This window comes from Chaetodon trifascialis, chromosome 1 (assembly GCF_039877785.1).
Source record: "Chaetodon trifascialis isolate fChaTrf1 chromosome 1, fChaTrf1.hap1, whole genome shotgun sequence".
NCBI lineage: Eukaryota > Metazoa > Chordata > Actinopteri > Chaetodontiformes > Chaetodontidae > Chaetodon > Chaetodon trifascialis.
The window spans coordinates 14,294,614-14,310,596 of NC_092056.1; the positions used below are offsets into that span (position 1 = coordinate 14,294,614).

At 40.0% G+C, this 15,983-nt stretch overlaps 1 protein-coding gene across 1 annotated transcript in view; it reads right to left on the reverse strand.

Annotated features, from left to right (window-relative positions):
- Positions 1-15,983, reverse strand: part of galnt18b (UDP-N-acetyl-alpha-D-galactosamine:polypeptide N-acetylgalactosaminyltransferase 18b) — a 71,279-nt gene that overhangs the window by 22,255 nt on the left and 33,041 nt on the right. The window contains exons 4-6 of the mRNA XM_070965075.1: positions 10,043-10,226; positions 8,928-9,125; positions 8,579-8,693 (exon numbers count right to left, since the gene is read on the reverse strand). Of these exons, the coding sequence (XP_070821176.1) occupies positions 8,579-8,693; positions 8,928-9,125; positions 10,043-10,226 (497 nt within the window). The remainder of the gene's footprint in view (positions 1-8,578; positions 8,694-8,927; positions 9,126-10,042; positions 10,227-15,983) is intronic.

A 15,983-nucleotide genomic window follows, 5' to 3' on the forward strand; every position in this document is an offset into this window, starting at 1 on the left:
AAGGAAAGACATTCCTCTGCAGCCTCCTGACAAGATGAGCAGAACCTCAGGAACTTTTCGACCATATCTTCCTGTGATTTACTATGCTGCTTTAGGAATTTTCTTTTTTCATTTTATACTCGTCTGTGTATCTGAAGCTATCTGCTTTCATCTCTCTGCACCACCTCTCCTGCCCCCCACCCCCACCCCCCAGAAACCATAACTGGCTGATATTTCCCACTGCATTCATTTCACATTTTTCAGTATTTTGTGATAATAAAACCCTTCACATCAAAGCACAGACTTACTTTTAAGGTAAAGTTGAGCTTCCTCTTTTGCTGCCCAAAGCACAGAGTTGAAGCACTGCAGACAATTGGCATCAAGTTTCCACTGTGTGTGCATCAACTCACACTGTCTGCCGTCTGAAAAGAGGTGTACATTTCCTGTCCTCTCCACAGAAACGCTGAACCTTTTACAGACAATGCTACATCAACACGATACATCTCGACCACTGCCCTGCAGCCTCCATAAACACACAGTGAGGTTTGTGCAGAGCGACATGTGATGTACTTCTAGCTGAAAGATGTGTTTCTCTAACTGCATCTGTTAGCACATCTACACGTGCACTCTTGATCCAAAGAATTTCCCATTATGTGCTGCATTTTTTTACATATTACATACACAATACGCAACACCAAAACAAACAGATATAAGAACAGTTTCTTTCCATTTCACACATTAACATTACATATTGTCCATTTTTACCTAACTACACTGACTGCCTGTAGATGCATACATACAGCTATATGTCTATGTTAAAGGTTCAAGGTTTATTTACATTATTTCCACATTCCACAACACAGGGTTGTATAATGAAATGAAAGCTGTCTCTTTATGCTACAAACTGAACAAAAAAACGCAAAAACCTCTTGTTTATGGTGGAATGTGGAGGAGGAACCGAGGAGTCTCGCAGCCAGAGGAAAGAAGGTGCATCTTCTTGTGCTGTATATAAGCGTATGTTACATGAAGAGTCACTGGAAACTGCAGTCAACACACATGGCTGAAAAAGCTGATGCTAAACTGAACTGAAAAGGCTTCACGTGAAAGCTAATAGCCTGACGTCCTGCTCTTTATGACTAAACTGTTGGACTGTACAGAATTCTATGCTCTATCTAATAAATGATGACATTGATGAGAAAATTATTAGGGGGTCTACAGGGTTGATTAGACTATTGAGAAGCAGAGGCGAGTGTCCCTCACGCTCACTGTGGTCATTAATTAAACCACATAGATAACTGCAAAATACGTTTTTAAGTCCACTCACTCGCTGATGCAGCACACGCGTCTACTGACGACTCTCTTCTTCCTTTTTATCATTACTTTTTAAAACTCGCTGCTGTTCTCCTGCGGGGCCACTACTACCCTGTCAGTAAAGTCTCAACATGTTTATATAGTTTGCACTGAACAGTTATGCACCTGAGGCCTATGGTTAAAACCCTGAAAGCCATCACTTTATATTAAATTAATAAAACTAGCAGTATTATAGTTTCCATGTGTGACAATGGAGACTAACCCTCTCTGGACCCTTAAACTTAAGTAAAAGCCAGCTCACTGATTATATTAGAAAATTTGTCAGAATCAAGTTTAAGCATTGTAATTTTTCAAGCAAAAATGCCAAAAAATACACTGGTTCAAACTCAAATTGCAAGATTCTCTGCTTTTTTTTGTCTTAACCGCAGTGACAACTAGAGTACTGAAAACCACCCGGTTCATTTTCGCTGACCCTCCCTTTGCTCTGAATGTTGCCCTTTAACATAAATCACTTATGAAGAATAAATGCAAATAAATGCAATTTGTCTATGCAGACAGCAATGTGTAAAGTTGAAGCCTTACATTCTTAATGTGTCAGCATCGCATCCTGTCTCATGAAAAGCATGGAGTTTTCAAGAAAGCTAGAGATGCTGATGAGCTTCTTGATTGTGTAATCCAAATAGCCAGAGACTGTTAGCGTTAGCCTAACTAGCCTTATTCTTGTTGTTGGGTATCTGACTCTTGCTGCGCTGCTTTATAAAGTCATAGGCAACCACTGACTCACAGGCTGGGATTGATTTTATTCAGAATTTAAAACAATATCCATTCAATGACCAATTCTCTGATAATTTAACTTGAAGATATCTTATTTTACATTTGTATCAATCAGTCTGAATCTAGCCTAAAACTCCACAGAGGAGTATAATGTTTTCTTCTTGCTGCAGACTGAATCTATCTCCAGAAGCAACACTATAAAGAATTTAATTCAACAATCTTAATGACAAGCATCTCCTGGCACGTCTGTAACGTACTGGGAAAATTCCACCAGTTGCAGCCACTTGAGAGGTTCTTATTACAGAAAAAAGCCTGCAGTCTGAACACAGACGGGCACAGTTTTGCTGTGTCGACGTGAAACTGAACCCACTGAGAATGAAAAAATATCTCTTTGACTAGGGACTTGATTTATTTTTTAATCTAAACACTTTCCTTCCTCCTCACAATTGTTATGATCAGCACAAAAAAAGTGTGACTCTAAGGCAAGATAAACATTCAAACATACTGTACACAGATTCCTGCTTGTGGGATAACACCTTCATAACATCATCAAGCAGTTCTCTACCTACACAATGACCTTCATCAGCACTTTATACAGTGATTAAAAATAGAAGCTCATTAAGAGTGAAAATACTACTTTTTATTCATGACAAAGTGTCCAATGTTGACAGAGATTACATTTTCATCTTTGAACTAAAATATGCCAGTCACTCCTGGAGCTGTGTGAGTTTTGCAGAGTTTATGGCCTAGATGTTTTTTTGAGGTGGTAAATATTTAAATCAAGGCGTATGCACTTCCATATCACAATGAACACCACAGTAAATATAACAGGGTAGAGGGAAGCAATGATATGAATGAAGAGCTCAGGAAGAAGTTAATGCTGCACAAAGCCACATACTGTCACCAAAACCTGATCCAGCAGGTTCAGCATCTACCAGATCTGTCAAATCTGATCCACCCTCTCCATGGATATCCATGTTGGAGCTTTAGTATTCATGTCCCATCCAGAGGGTGTCTTGAAAAACTTGCTACCACAACTCATCCACTCAGCTGCAGCCACACTGTGTTGGGTGAGGTTTGTTGTTGCTTTAGCCAGTTTTAACTTAACAAAAAAAAGTTGGGACAGGCTCATGTTTACCACTCTGTTGCATCAGCTCTTCTTTTATCAACACTCTGTAAGCGTTTGGGAACTGAGGAGACCAACTGCTGTCATTTTCAAAGTGGAATGTTTTCTCGTTCTAGCTTGATGTACGATTTCAGCTGCACAACAGTTCGGGGTCTAATTTGTTGTATTCCAGTTTTCGTAATGTGCTAAACATTTTCAATGGGTGACAAGTCGGGACTGCAGGCAGGCCAGTTTAGCACCCGGACACGTGCTGAATGTTGTTTCTCGTTGTCTTGCTGAAATAAGGAAGGGGTTCTCTGAAAAAGAAGTAGTCTACATGGCAGCATATGCTGCTCCAAAACCTGTTTACATTACTTTCAGCATTAATGGTGCCTTCACTGTGCAGGTTAGTCATGCCATGTGCACTAATGCACCCCTATACCATCACGGATGCTGGCTTTTGAACTGTGCGCTGATAACAAGCTGGATGGTCCCTCTCCTCTTTCGCCTGGAGGATGCGACCTCCATGATTTCCAAAAAGAATCTGAATCTGAATCATGAGCTTGGAGCAGAGACGGTGTTTCTGGATCTGATTTCCTCTTTGCATGGTAGAGCTTCACTTTACATTTGTGGCTGCAGTGATGAACTGTGTTCACAGACGATGGTTTTTGGTTGTTATGAGCCCATTCAGTGATGTCCACGACAGAATCCTGTCTGTTTTCAATGCAGTGTCCTTTGTCTACAGTGATTTCTTCAGATTCTCTGAATCGTTTTATGACATTATCTACTGCAGACAATGAACTCCCCAAATTCTTTGTAGTTTTATGTTGAGAAACATTATTCTTTAATTGTTGCACTATTTGCCAGCAGTGAACCCCTCCTCATCTTTACTTCAGAAAGACTTGGCCTCTCTGGAATGCTCTTTTTATACCAATCATGTTGCTAACCTGTTGCCAGTTAACCTGATTAACTGTGAGTTTTTTTTCACCAGCTGTTTTCTTTCAGCATTTCAAAACTTTTCCAGTCTTTTGTTGCCACTGTTCCAACTTTTTCGAAAGGTGCTGCTGGCATTAAATTCTAAATGAAGATATCATTTTCAAGACACAATGACATTTCTGAGTTTCAACATTTGATTTGTTGTCTTACTGCTATTTAAATTAAATACTGAGTTTCAGTGTTTTTCAAATCATCACATTCTGTTTCAATTTGCGTTTTACACGACGTCCCACAGTGTTAGTACACTGAAGGAGCTATTGTAATAGTATTACAAGTGTTCTGTAAACCATTGTCATTTTCAGGATTTACCTATGGTTCAAACTTAATTTCTACAGAGGCAGATTTTAGCATGAAGCTGTGGTATTTCTTATGGTGTTACATGACTATTCACATTACCTCTGTCAGACAGAAGACCTTCACATTGATTATCTTGTTGTTTGAGATTACGCAGTGGGGTTCTAAAGATTTTTGGCAGCACCAGGGTCATGAAACTCAATGACTGCTCTTCCACAATTACAGAGTCATTATGGCACAGCTCCTGACATTCATCTCGTATCATTATTATGCAGAACTCTAAATCATTTGTACCTTTCCAATGAGAGAGAAAGTCAAACCAGTGATGTAGAAAGTGATGATGCATGTTTATGGTTTCTTCTGACAGTGTTCATGCACATCTGTCAGTATTTATGGTTACTGTTAAAGCTGAATTACAAATAAAGTTCTTGAAAAAAAGTTAAAACAAAATGAATGAAATGTTGAGGTTAATTTTCAGTGAACCTGTTTCAGCAAACGAACACAGATATATTGAGCATATTTAGCTATTTGTTTCATATTGTGTTGTTTATAGATATATATACATATATACTATTTGTGCAGAGCAACAGATCAATAACTTTTAATGTGAAGATGCTTTGCTTTGTAATTGTGCGTTGGCCACATTGGATTCTTAAATGTTAGACTGTAGCAGACTAATGCATCACTGTGAGGCCCTGCTCTTCATTCTGCATTGCTCTGAGTTACATTTATTCATTGTGCTACCTGTACTTTTCACATTTCTATTTCAAATGCTTCATACAGATGATGTTACATGTTGTTTATAATGAATATAAATTGCATGACAATATTTGGGTGAAATGTAATGTATAAATAATTATCATGACAGTAATGATATTTTATAGCCACTTCCATAAATACTATGCACAAAGCTGGTCTCATAATTGTTTCTCATAGCCCTCAATGATCCTCATTTCTCAACACAACCTTCCTGGCACTGGTTGCAAGTGACGCTGTCAGCTTTGGTCTTTTTGTGATGCATCGTTCCTGGCTGGCTTCACTGGCTCAATACCCAGTACTCACAGGTGTTTTGGAAAATCAACTGTACAACAGTTCTGTTTCAGGGTCCTATCCAGTTTGCTGTGTTCTACTGTCCAGTTTGACTTGACTCACCTCCCAAAAACTATGTCTTCGGTTTGCTGCACATTCATAAACCAATCCATGAAAAAAATCACCACATCACGACTTGAAGCTCATCTTTCTGCGAATTTACTGCAAGATGCCACAGATGGAATCAATGTAACTTCCCTTCATGCACAGGGTTTCTATGGATAAATGCTCAAGACTAAAAACAGGGAAGTAAAGTTAGTGGAAGTGCAACACATACAGTAAAAAAAAGTAATCGCTAACTTCCTGCTAAATGTGGACGTTGGACAGGGTAAAGGGTAAAGGGTTGTCTGAGATCCACATCTTCCGTCAAACCAGATTCATCTGTCTAAAAGTGTACGAATTCAAGACATATCTACTCCCCAAAAAATATATAGCAACCACACATTAGCACAGAGACTGGAAGAGCACAGGGAAAAATAACACTGATGTACTCTTCAAAGTAAGTCTGTTAGTCTGCTTAAATCACATAGGATTTAACAGGAATTTCTAATGCCCTGTTCATAATTTAGCACAACACACACACACACACGCACACCACTACAGTTGCACATCAGTATTATTTATGACACAGGCTCATAAAATCCACAAAACATTTGTGTCATTATGCTGAATTAAAATGCTAATTCTTGTACATCGTGATTGAAATATTCATCTCGTACTTTGTGACCAAATGTGAGCAGAGAGCAGCGGTTCCCTTCACCCTCACACTACCCAGGACATCCCTTTCAAGCTTCAGCCAAAGCCTGTAGCTGCTGGCCTGGTTTGAGCGTGTCTCTGAGGATCCGTCAGCAGCCAGTCTGTGTGCTGGCAGGTGGTCTGGAGGCATGACCAATACGCTGCAGAGAGGCAGCAAACAGACAGACAGACCCCGCTGGGGTTCTATGGGGCTGATAATCTGGGGCCAAGCCAGGGTCCTCTAGTCTTGTAACTCTCAGCGCATTGTGTCACCCTCTGTTTCAAAAGCATTACTGAACTCTAAACTACATTAACCTCCAGGCAAGGGCGAGTTCCTTCAGTCCAACGTAAACAAGCAAGTAAACAACAAGGAGTCTGAAATTGAACACGAACTCAGCAATGGACCAAAACTATTCTTCAAACTGTTTATACATGGGGCCTAAGACCCTGGTTTGTAATATAGGTGATAAAATCATCAATGTGTCCAGCTGTAAAGTAATCAGTGGGGCTATTATCAGGCCAAGAAATTCTTAAAGCATGTAATTTCTGGAGGAAAATGACTTATGGGACTAATCTCCCTTCTTTACTGATGATTGCATCTCTATCATTAAGGAGGATGAATATTTCCACACTTGGGGTCCCATCATAAGCTTGTCTCCATTTCCTTCTCACAGTACAATCTAGTCAGGACCAGAGCTGAGGAGGAGTTGTCTCCCCTTTCTTGCTGGTATTGAACAGGCTGATAGCTGCATTAATGGCTTTGTACAGTAGATGTGTGCTATCATTAGCTATCCCTATGGAGGGCTCTTCTTTCTCTGGCCCATCTGCTTGTGGTACTGCTGAACTGAACGCACACAAAAATGATTTTCATCCAAGTCAGAGCTGGTTATGGTGTACAAATTAAGTTTGGCACTGTGAGAGAATGCAGCATAACTACAGAAACAGGACCAGAATCTGCTCTCAACAATGTCGGCATTCTCTTCACACATCACCGCGAACAGCAACAACGACTTTGAGTAGTACAACTCACACATGTGTTCAGTGGGCTCACCGGGGAATGAAGGTCATCATTCAGAGCTCTGAATTAATTAGCAGTGATTATTTATTCGAGCTAAAACTACACACGAGAGAGCATGTCACAGTGTGTCTGGGTACATTTGGTGTTGGATAATTTCCTCCATTGTGTTCACTCATTCCTGTCAAAGCATGCGAGTACTGTCATTAGTTGCCCTGTCACGAGATATTCTATATTTTTTATTGACAAATCCTTTGAAGGAAAACAAACAATGAATTGATCCTACTAACAAGCATTGCCTGTGTAGCCAAAGCCTGATATAGAATTATTGCACAGACTCTGAAACAAACACATCAATGAACAACACGGTTACAAGGAGTTCTATACATTCTATATTCTACATTTAAAATGTACACATGGAATGTATTTCAAAGGCTAACTCATGAATTTCTTTAGTATTCCTGGCATAGTAAAGAGACCTTCATTTTTTTTAATTTTTTTTTTTTCAGAAAATACAATTCAACTGTTCACTGAAACAATAATGAATATGAAAAATCAGAATAATGTAGAAGTGAAATGAAGGGGAGACAATATGCAGGTTTCAAAATACCAGCAATGTAAAATGTAAATTTCACAGTGAAAATGCCAAAAAAAATGTGTAATACGAACACGACCAACACGCACGCTGTCCCGAGTGACAAAAAAGACTCTGAACTGAAGCAGTTGTTGATCACTTGCAGCCCCTGCAATGACTGATGGGTCTGGCAGCACAAGCGATTAGCTCCACACGCGCGCACACACGCACGCACGCACGCACACACACACACACACACACACACACACACACACACACACAAAACCAAATGCATGACCCCCTCCAGACAATAACATCAGCCTTACAGTCATAATGTAGCTCTGAAGGTAAATTGCATTCAGCTAAACTACTCCATCATCAAAAGCAGCATTTTGACAGTTTGAACAGAACACTGACCTTTCGTGAAAATAAAAACACACGCTGGCTGGATATCCTACATATCCTGGATGTCCTACATCTCATCTCTTGACTAACAGCCACTCCACCTCTACACCACCTTTTAATGCACAGACCACATCGCTCGCAGCCAAATGACACTTTTTCAATGAGTTTAGTATTTTGACAATGAGGTCCGCAGTGACCTTGCTCCCAACAGCCATTAAGTGTCATTATCATAGTTAATTTTCCACACATTACCTGGATGAACAATGGCCCATGGCCACTGGGGGTTGACATTATTACTCACCCTGATGCCCAGCTCCACATTTTCTCCCCCGTACACCTCCATCCCTTCATCCAGCAAGCCAATCTCCTCAAAGTACAGCCTATCCACCACGAAGCAGCCAATCAGGGCTGGGCTCCTGGGGGAATAAAGATGATGAAGATCAGTTTTCCCTCTGCGCAGGTAATGTTAGCTAGGCACAGTTGCTATAGTGACAGTAGAGACAAGAGGAGAAATGTGACCTTGCACAGCATTTCATGTGAATGCTGCATGAATTATCCTTTTAGCAGAGTTCACATTTGCTTTCTTAATTTCAGAAAAAGAATATTAGATTACTGAATCAGGCTATCATGACATCGTGGTGCTCACTTACTGGATTGGTGCACTCTTGTTGCCCTTGTGCCACCAGGACTTTGGTGGGTTGAGGTAGCGACACCACAGCTCCCAGTCAAAGCCCTGGGCAGACAGCGGATACTCTTCAATCTCAAACGTGTCGTACTTGATGTTATCAAATGACGGGGAGATTATGCGGGTCCTGTCTTCTTGAATTCTCTGCAGAATGGGTTCAGCCCTTCAAATGTGGAAAGACAAAGACATTTGACTGGGAGTTTGTTTTGACAGGCTTTCTCCATCACCTCTGTGATCATGTCTGTCATTAAAAAAAAAAAAAAAAAAAAAACTTGACAAGATAAAAAAACCACAAGATAAATTCAGTCCAATGTATTATTCTGATAACGCATCATTTCCCATCTGATAGGTTAATGGAATTTTTTAATCAGAATATGAGGACATGAAATGTGCTTCTTCATTTGCAAGCACTTAATGGAGTGATTCAAACACACTACATTTACAAGGTAATTTAACATGCACGTGTGCCCTTTACATTTAAAAGAATGTAATATAAAGAATTTTAAGCATTTTTGGCCTTTCTTAGAGTTAAATAAGAAGATTGATACCACTCTCATGGTTTTATGGTAAATATGAAGCTACATCATGTAAGAGGCCTTCAAGCTCTTTAATTACTATATTATACTGTATTGTATAGTTTGTTTAAACTGTATAAAAAAAAAAAAAAAAATCAAGTTTAGATGCCCACTTGCCCTCAGTCAGAGCCAGCCCAGCTGTTTGGTCCTGTCTTTGTGCTAAGCTAAGCTAATGGCTGTATGCTGTAGCCTGATACTTAATGTCTGGATGAAGAAAGCAGATAGCTGTTGTTCAGATTCTCATGACAGATTTGGGACAGGGTGCAGAGTTATCCGGTGGACTATGAGGCCTCTGGCAGATTAGCGATTGTTGTGATCTTGTGCAGAGTGTACTCATGTGTATATCATCACAGACGCAGAATATAGCCACGAGAGAAAGAGCCGACTCTTTGTTTTTAAATGAAATCCTTTTCTGTAAACTCACACAGAGTGATATGACTCAAGAACCAGCGCTCTCGTGTTGAGCTGAGCTAGCCTCGTGCCGCATTCCTTGCAAGTGACTCACCAGCCAACGTTGAACTCGACGTGGGCATCAAACAGAGCAACGACTGGGGCAGTGGCAGCCCTCCACCCACTCACTCTAGACCGGATCAGACCCTCCTGCTTGGAATGCCGCACCACCTTAATGAATCCTGGACGTTGGCTGTTAGTCTCAGACACAAAATCCTGCAGCTTCTCCTTTAGCTCGTCTACAAAACACACACACGCACACAAATTTTATACCAATATCTTAGGAGTTTTTGAAGATTGTGTATGAGATTGGTGAGAGCGGCTTGTGAGCAAACTTCAACTCACAACACGCCATCATGCCCTCCTCCAGTGGGCAGTATTTCATTGGTAAGAGGCCAAAAGTACTCATGCTTCACTGCTTTGATCACTGGACCAAAGAGGCAGCGGCTCGAGCCAGCACTGCAGACCTCCATGGGGCTTACCACTCATAACGGGATATTGCAATATTGAGGACTCAGCCTGCCATGCTTTTCAAAACATGGGGGGAGGAGAAGTCCATCCGTTTGGCTTCAAAGTTTACCTCCATTATTACCTGAGCTATATACTGTATGATGAGTCATTGCCTGGAAGATAAAAGAGCCAGTGCCACTTATCTGAAAAAGAATCACAGTTCTCCCTGCAATTTAGGAGTGGGAGCAATATTTCTGCTAATTCTCTAAAAAATACAATAAATTACGGCAATGTAGCCAAGCAAAATTTCAAGCCAAGTGAAAAAAACTTAAGCTGATCAAAGTTCTTTAATAAAGGCCACACTTTGCAGTTGGTGGGTGAGCAAAACCTCAATTATATCCCAACTCTATACTGTACTATCAACCGAATAAAACTGGACCAAATAAAACTTTCATTAGCACTGCGTTTCATCATCCCTTGTATAATTCACCTTTGGCTGTGTTCTCACTATTTCACTTTTAACCGCCAGTACCTTTTGAGTTTAAAGGGAATGGGGAGTGGTTGGAAGCAGACAGAAAGCGGCTGCCGTGAAATCATGCTGTGTCTGGTTTCTTCAGAGGTGAGCTGAAAAAAAGTTTGATTTTCCACAGCAACAAAACTGGAAATAAGTTCTTTTAGAGAAGCAGACGTCAATGAGGACATTGGCTGAATTGTGGAAAATCTGTTACTGATTCAATGTGCACAGCAGGAGACTCACCTTTGATCAAAATATAATAAAAGCAGCTCTTTTATTTGGATTGGATGATTTATTAATATTTTTCAGCAGCCTCATTTTCTCCAACTTTGCAAAGAAAAAATGTATGCTGTTTGGCGTGCTAGTTAACGATAGCACCTGTGAGTAAACAAGTCTCACAGCATATCAATTAGTGCATCTACAACAGTCAATGTCAATATAAAATGCTTGAATATATAATGAGAATTAATTAACTCATAGCTTTTCATCAGAAACCCTTGAGAGGTTGGGAAAGCGGCAATTATTTCCATGCATATATGGGATGTCAGGATGTTTGACAGCTTTCGCTAATATTCTAAATATCATGAAAGTATGTATGGTAGATGCTAATAAGGGTATGAGGATAGAGTAATGCTGTGCAGACTGGAAAGGTAAATTTGTGATTTAAACTTGACTTTACTTGACTATGATATCTTGATTTAATAAAAAGTCAACAAGTTAAAGTTAATACAAAAACAAAGCAACGATTAAAAAAATAGTATAATGGATGAGGTATGAGTCAATACATTATTAAAGGATCACCATTATGACTGTTTATGTCAAGGACAATGTTAAAGCCCTTTGTCCTGTGGACTTTCATTTACTGTTTCTCATATATTTACTGTATTTCCCTTCTCATGAAAATGTTTAAATTGTGCATTGTTTACATCCATATCTGCTAGCATGTGCTGCCACTGTCTCTGCTGGTGCATTGCTACACTTTTCTGCACATTACAGCCACCACTTGCTGATCAATGGAATAAAACAAACGAACACTACAAATGTAGCAGGAGTGCAAATCTCGTCACCTGCATACTCACACGTGCATGTGTGAGTATGCAGGCGACAAGACAAACGAAATAGTGACCCACTAATAGAAATATTGTTGTATAGCATGACTGATGATCCTAAACTCCACAGTGTACCTTTAAGTTACATCATCTTCTTACCAAACCCCAAACACCACAGCTCTTGAATCTGTTCAATTACCTTAATAATAGTCTAAACTGTTCCTTGGGCAAGAACTGATCTCATGAATCAGCTGGGGAAATGAATACAGATATTAAAAATATACCATAGTCAGAGATGCAGATGGTCTCACTTATCATTCAAGTGGATAGTGCTGGTCCTCAGAAACTCAGAGAACTGCTGTTATTTCCCACAAGGCAATAAACAAGCCTGGGGCAGAACAATACTCACACTACAGCATTTAAACCACATGAGACTCTATACAAGAAACTCTATGGTACATGTATGTTAAGTATGACTGTATTGCAGCAGTGGTTGGTTTTCTTTCTTTCCTGGTTAATTGCAATCAGCCCTTAATTAGATAGCCAGAACTTAAATCAGAGGAACTCTGGATCAAGAAAATACACTTGTACTAATTAAAGTTTTAGCATATGTAATCATAGCAGTCTTCACTTTGGACCCTTAAAGGAAAGCTACTGTAGTTACTCATGCAATAGCTGCTGGTGACAAACCACCAGATTACAGTATGTATAATAATGCTTAATCCATCAATAATTAAGACATTCTAATATGTGTGTGAATGGAAAATAAGAACGATGATGTGTTATGCCTCATAACAAATCATAATAAAGCACAGTCCATTACACCAGTCTTGGCTGATGGCCAACAGTCATCAGTCTTTCAGGACTGATATCCTGCTGAAGCTCTGCTGGAAAGCAATGGGCTAGCAATGGGCCTGGAACAACAAGCAAACAGGTTTCCAGCATCACTGTGCAGTCAAGCAGTAAATCCAGTAATATATTCAAAACATAACAAGAAAACAGGTTTTTCTCAGAAGATAAAAAAAGCTAATGTGAGCAGCAAAATGGTCAATACTCCATATAGCTCACCTCTATTGTATCCTCGGTGTGCTTTAACAATGCATGAAACTGTGAAGAACAACCTGAATATAGACACTGTGTCTCTGAATCCACAACAGCACGTGATGAAAGCGCTCTGTATTCAAGACAGAAGACACCTAACATGCTTAAAAAAGTTTAAGTGAGCAGACAAATCTGTTGTGAGAGTGTCATATGTAGTTCTGTGCAAAGGATATTTGAGTAATGGGATTTCAGTCACTGTTTCCTTTAATCGACAACCTGTTGGTGCTTCATAACTGTATGTTGCTGTCTGCACTGAGCTCATCTGTGTATGTTCTCTTCGTGCATGTACAAACTAAACCCTATTTATCACCACACAGGCATTACTGCTTGCACAGCAGATGGCAGATCGGCATGGATACAAGTCTCACAGTAGCTGTGTAGTTTTCACTACACTACTTGGCAACTTCTCACTGCACAACTCTGCAGGTGTGAAAATCTCTGTTTAAAATATCCAGCTGATACTTCCTCCGCAATTTCACAGTCCCGTATCCAAATCCTGGGTCCAGGGTTTGGATACGAGACTGGCAGTTTGTTAAAAACATTTTGAACACATGTTGCTGAAGTTCCAGTGGAAATGTGCACTGCTCATATTTTATAGTTGGCACTATATATTGTAAACTCAGCTTTGTTGGTTTTTGCTGATATCGTCCCAGTTTTTGTGTACCCTTCAGCTTTCATTGGCTAGACCTGCAGCGACCGCTTGTTGGATATCCAACTGGTTTCAAACAGTTGCTGGAACTTCTCTGGATGCCTGGGTTTTTGACTGAGCCTGCATTACATCACAATGCTCACAGGAAGCGACAGCAGTTTAAAGAGTAGAAGAAATCCACAAGATCTGATCAACAGCACATGCCCACCATGCTTGATCTAAATGCTCTTTATGCACTGGTCAGTTCACCGGCTGTACAATTACAACCGAAACAGTTAACAGAATCCATTTGCAGAAAATTATTTTCAGTGTTTTTGATAATCATTATATCATTAAGCAAAAATGCACAAATATTCACTGGTGTTTACATCTCAAATGTGCACCTGTTGGTTTTTGTAGTCTTAGATTTTACCACAGTAAAGTCACCTTGGACTTGCATTTTTCAAAACAATTAATAGATTGATTCAGAAAAAAATCTGCAGATTTACACTCTTTAACTCTTTGAATAATCAATTAACCAATGAAGAAATTCAAATCTCCCTGATGAGATGAATCAGGGACTCAGAAAGTCGTTGACAACTTGTGATCTGACAGACACACCATGGGAAACTCTTTCCGCTGTCTACATTTTGCTTGAAAATATCTGCTCATCACAAATTCCTTCACCCTCACATACACAACTGTACACAAGACTCCTTGGCATTATCATTTAATTTAAAGTATGGAATCAAAAGTCCTCTGACAGCCTGTCTACAAGTGAGCGCTTCTCAAAAGCCCACTCTTACACAGATGAGACTTTCTCGGGCCACAGCTTGGGACATTATCCAATTAAGGAGGAATCAGCTAGGTCAATTTGCCCTTCTCTCCCTTGATAGCTGCACGTCCTCCTGCATGCTAATGCCTCTTGGAGGTGAGCCGTGGCAGTGGCGGTTGACTAATGTAAAGCTGTGGATGCCTGGGAGGCTAGTCGTGGACGATGACCCCCTCAACAATCTCGGCAGCATCACGGGTCAACAGGCTAACGACATTTAGCACACATAAGATTCACAGTCATGGTGATAATGATAACACCAGGCCTATCAGACGCAGTGTGACAGAGTGCTCAGGCAAACAGGGTGAAATGCCTTCAGGAAAATGTCAACGCGTGACTTGGGTCCCTGAAGGAGCTAAAGGCAACTGCTCCCTCGCTCTCAATTACGTGATGAGGTATGAATGTTAATGTGTTGAGGAATGGGACCAAACTTCTGGATTTTCGTCTTTACATTTTTTAATGGATAACTTTGGATATATTATAACTTTGTGGTAAATAACAGCTTGAGGGAGAGTGATCGTTCTTATCCCAGCGTATAAGCCATAACTTACCAAGGCACACTACAGTGATCTATATTTTGTTCCAGCAGGCTACAGCCCATGCTATGTTTTGCATTATTGACTTTGGTATACATATTTTTTCCCATTGCCAGTATTTCTCATGTTGATTGCCCCTAATGCCTGTCTCAGTCCTTGTTACAAGCAGCACAGCCCATTTAAAAGTGTATTGCCTATAAATGACCTTGGCACAGTATCATTACCTTTTTATAGCTTGCTTTCTGACTTTGTAATGTAGTTAAGTCTTCCACTGTAAATTATGGAACCACTTTTCACAGGTGACTTTAAGTCTACTTCTTGTGCCTTGCATGACAAACGAATGTCACCTATCACTGATCTCACACATGAGTCATCCCAGTTATAACAAGTGAACAGAGCTCAGCAGCTGCACACTGTCAGCATATACTGAATATCTTCTCAACCTGACTCTGTTTACACTACATCCAATGCATGCAGATGTAAGAATTAGAGTTGCAAATGCAAAGAAGATACGTACAAACACTTCATCACCTTGCTGGATAGTTATCTGCCTCGGGGCAAATTTCCTGGCTTTGCAGATAATTAGTGTTATTCTTCTATCAGTTAAATCCAGTGAACACAGGCCCTCATTAAAAACATTAAAATGTAGACACGAGAAGAGCAGTAAATTACACAGATACATATTTCTCCAGACATGAGGAAATAATATCTAAACTATAGAACTCTTTTAACACCAAGCAATATTTAATTTGTAATTATAATAGTGGCAAACTTTTGAGATAAATCAGGGCTACCCAAACCTTATGATGGGCCGAGTACCACTGTGCATCTTAACCATACAATACAATATGTAACCCCTGTGACACAATAAAGAGATTAAAATACA